Source organism: Mastomys coucha, chromosome X, assembly GCF_008632895.1.
Source record: "Mastomys coucha isolate ucsf_1 chromosome X, UCSF_Mcou_1, whole genome shotgun sequence".
In the NCBI taxonomy this organism is placed as follows: domain Eukaryota; kingdom Metazoa; phylum Chordata; class Mammalia; order Rodentia; family Muridae; genus Mastomys; species Mastomys coucha.
In genome coordinates, this window is record NC_045030.1 from 77,280,507 (window position 1) to 77,282,834 (window position 2,328).

A 2,328-nucleotide genomic window follows, 5' to 3' on the forward strand; every position below is an offset into this window, starting at 1 on the left:
CAGAAATCTGCCTGCCTCTGCCTCCCAAGCGCTGGGATTAAAGGTGTGCACCACCAACGCCCCGCTAGAGTGATATTTCTAACATAGAAAAGTAATACCACTTCCCTTGCTTAAAACTTTCACTGTGCTTAGGATAAATACCAAAATGCTTACCATAGAAGATAAAAATCATGCTGGAAAAGATAGCTCAATGGTTAAGAGCTCTGGCTGCTCTTCCAGAAGATCTGTGTTTTAGTCCCACTACCCACATGGTCTGTGTTTTATTCCCAGTACCCACATGGCAGCTCACAACTGTTTTTAACTCCAGTTCCAGGGGATCCAAAGCCTCCTTATGGTCTTGGCCACTAGGCATGCACATGATGCACAGATGTAAACACAGGCAAAACACCTATACTCATTAAAAAATTCTAAAATAAATTAATAAAGACCATTTCTTTTAAATGAGAATATGGCTCTCCCAATAAAGAATGACTTACAAGATCAACATCAGAGAAATAAGCCCAGGCCTTGCAGTCAAATTCATCTTCTGTGGGTGCCATATGATGTTGTACTTTCCAAAAATAAATTTTGGTTTCATTAGGCTTGACAAAGTTTCTTCTAGGTTCTTCTCCTTTCTGATCTTCCTTATAAGAAATGAGGCTAGAATAGAAGGAGTAGGGACGGGAGGCCTGGTTTTTGAAAGTTACCTGAAGAGGAAAAAAATCCAGGAGAATGATTTTTTAGAATAATAAAATCCTAAGGATTTATAAGGTTTCATATCTGTATTCCTCTATCTTTTGGTCTTTATCCAATTTTTATTAACTTAGATTTTAAGAAGGAAGTTATAAGAAAAATTTGAATTCTAGTTTTATAAGATGACAATTTCAAAGGAGAAAATTATTAAACACTTAAAAGTAATTCAACTGTAAACAAGTAATTCAAAAGTAAACAGAAAATGTCACTATAACTTGAGGAGTGACTACTTAAAGTTTCTGTCTTTCTTTTTTTTAATTAGATATTTTCTTTATTTACATTTCAAATGTTATCCCCTTTCCTGGTTTCCCCTCCGGAAAAAAAAAACCAAAACTCTATTCTCTTTCCCCTCCCCCAGCTCACCAACCCACCCTTTCCTGCTTACTGGCCCTGGCATTCCCTTACACTGGGGCATAGATCCTTCATAGGACCAAGGGCCTCTCCTCCCATTGATGACCAACTTGGCTATCCTCTACTATACATATGCTGCTGGAGCCATTAGTCCCACCATGTGTACTCTTTGGTTGGTGGTTTAGTCCCTGGGAGCTCTGAGGGTACTAGTTCATGTTGTTGTTCCTCCTATGGGGCTGCAAACCCCTTCAGCTCCTTGGGTCCTTTTTCTAGCTCCTTCATTGGGGACCCTGTGCTCAGTTCAATGGATGGCTGTGAGCCTCTACTTTTGTATTAGGCGGGTAATGTCACAGCCTCTCGGGAGACAACTATATCAGGCTCCTGTCAGCCAGCACTTGCTGGTATCCACAATAGTGTCTGGGTTTGGTGATTGACTATAGAAAGGATTTCCAGGTGGAGCAGTCTCTGGATTGTCCTTCCTTCAGTCTCTGCTCTACACTTTGTAAGGATTCTTATAAAAAAATTCTAAGATGGATGTATATTATCTTTTAAATTTTTTATTTATTTTATTCAATTCTTTGAGAATTCCAAACTATAATTTGACTAAATTCACCTCTACTTTTTCTCCCAGATCAAACCCTGCATCCCTACTTACCTATCTTTGTGTGCTTTCAAAAAATGTTTTCTTCTTAAATTAAAAAACTTACGCATATTTCTCATAGAATGTATGCAAAGTAAAATGAATTCCAAGCTAGAAAAAAAATGTATCTACAATCCCATAGCTTTAGAGGCTATATTTACTATAAGTCAGTTGGAAAAAATGAATGAATATTTTTGGAATAAAATAAAATAACTTTGGCTGGGCAGTGGTGGCACATGCCTTTGATCACAGCACTTGGGAGGCAGAGGCAGGCGGATTTCTGAGTTCCAGGCCAGCCTGGTCTACAGAGTGAGTTCCAGGACAGCTAGAGCTACACGGAGAAACCCTGTCTTGAAAAACAAAATAAATAAATAAATAAATAAAATAACTTTGATCTTTTTCTTAAAATGCACCAAAAATTACTTATATTTTATAGGAGTTATTTAGATAATAAAAATAATAATAAAAGTATTGTACTTAAAAAACTATTTTCCTAAGTTTACTGACTCTTAATTTCATAAGATTTTTTAAAAATATGGGGCTGGCGAGATGGCTCAGCGGGTAAGAGCACTGACTGCTCTTCCCAAGGTCCTGAGTTCAGATCC

The 2,328-nt window shown here is 37.6% G+C and overlaps 1 protein-coding gene across 7 annotated transcripts in view; it reads right to left on the bottom strand.

The window, feature by feature from the left end:
* F8 (coagulation factor VIII) overlaps nt 1–2,328 on the bottom strand; it is a 226,818-nt gene that overhangs the window by 89,515 nt on the left and 134,975 nt on the right. For all 7 annotated transcript variants that reach the window (XM_031364709.1, XM_031364704.1, XM_031364687.1 and 4 more), the window contains one exon: nt 477–686. In XM_031364709.1, the coding sequence (XP_031220569.1) occupies nt 477–686 (210 nt within the window). The remainder of the gene's footprint in view (nt 1–476; nt 687–2,328) is intronic.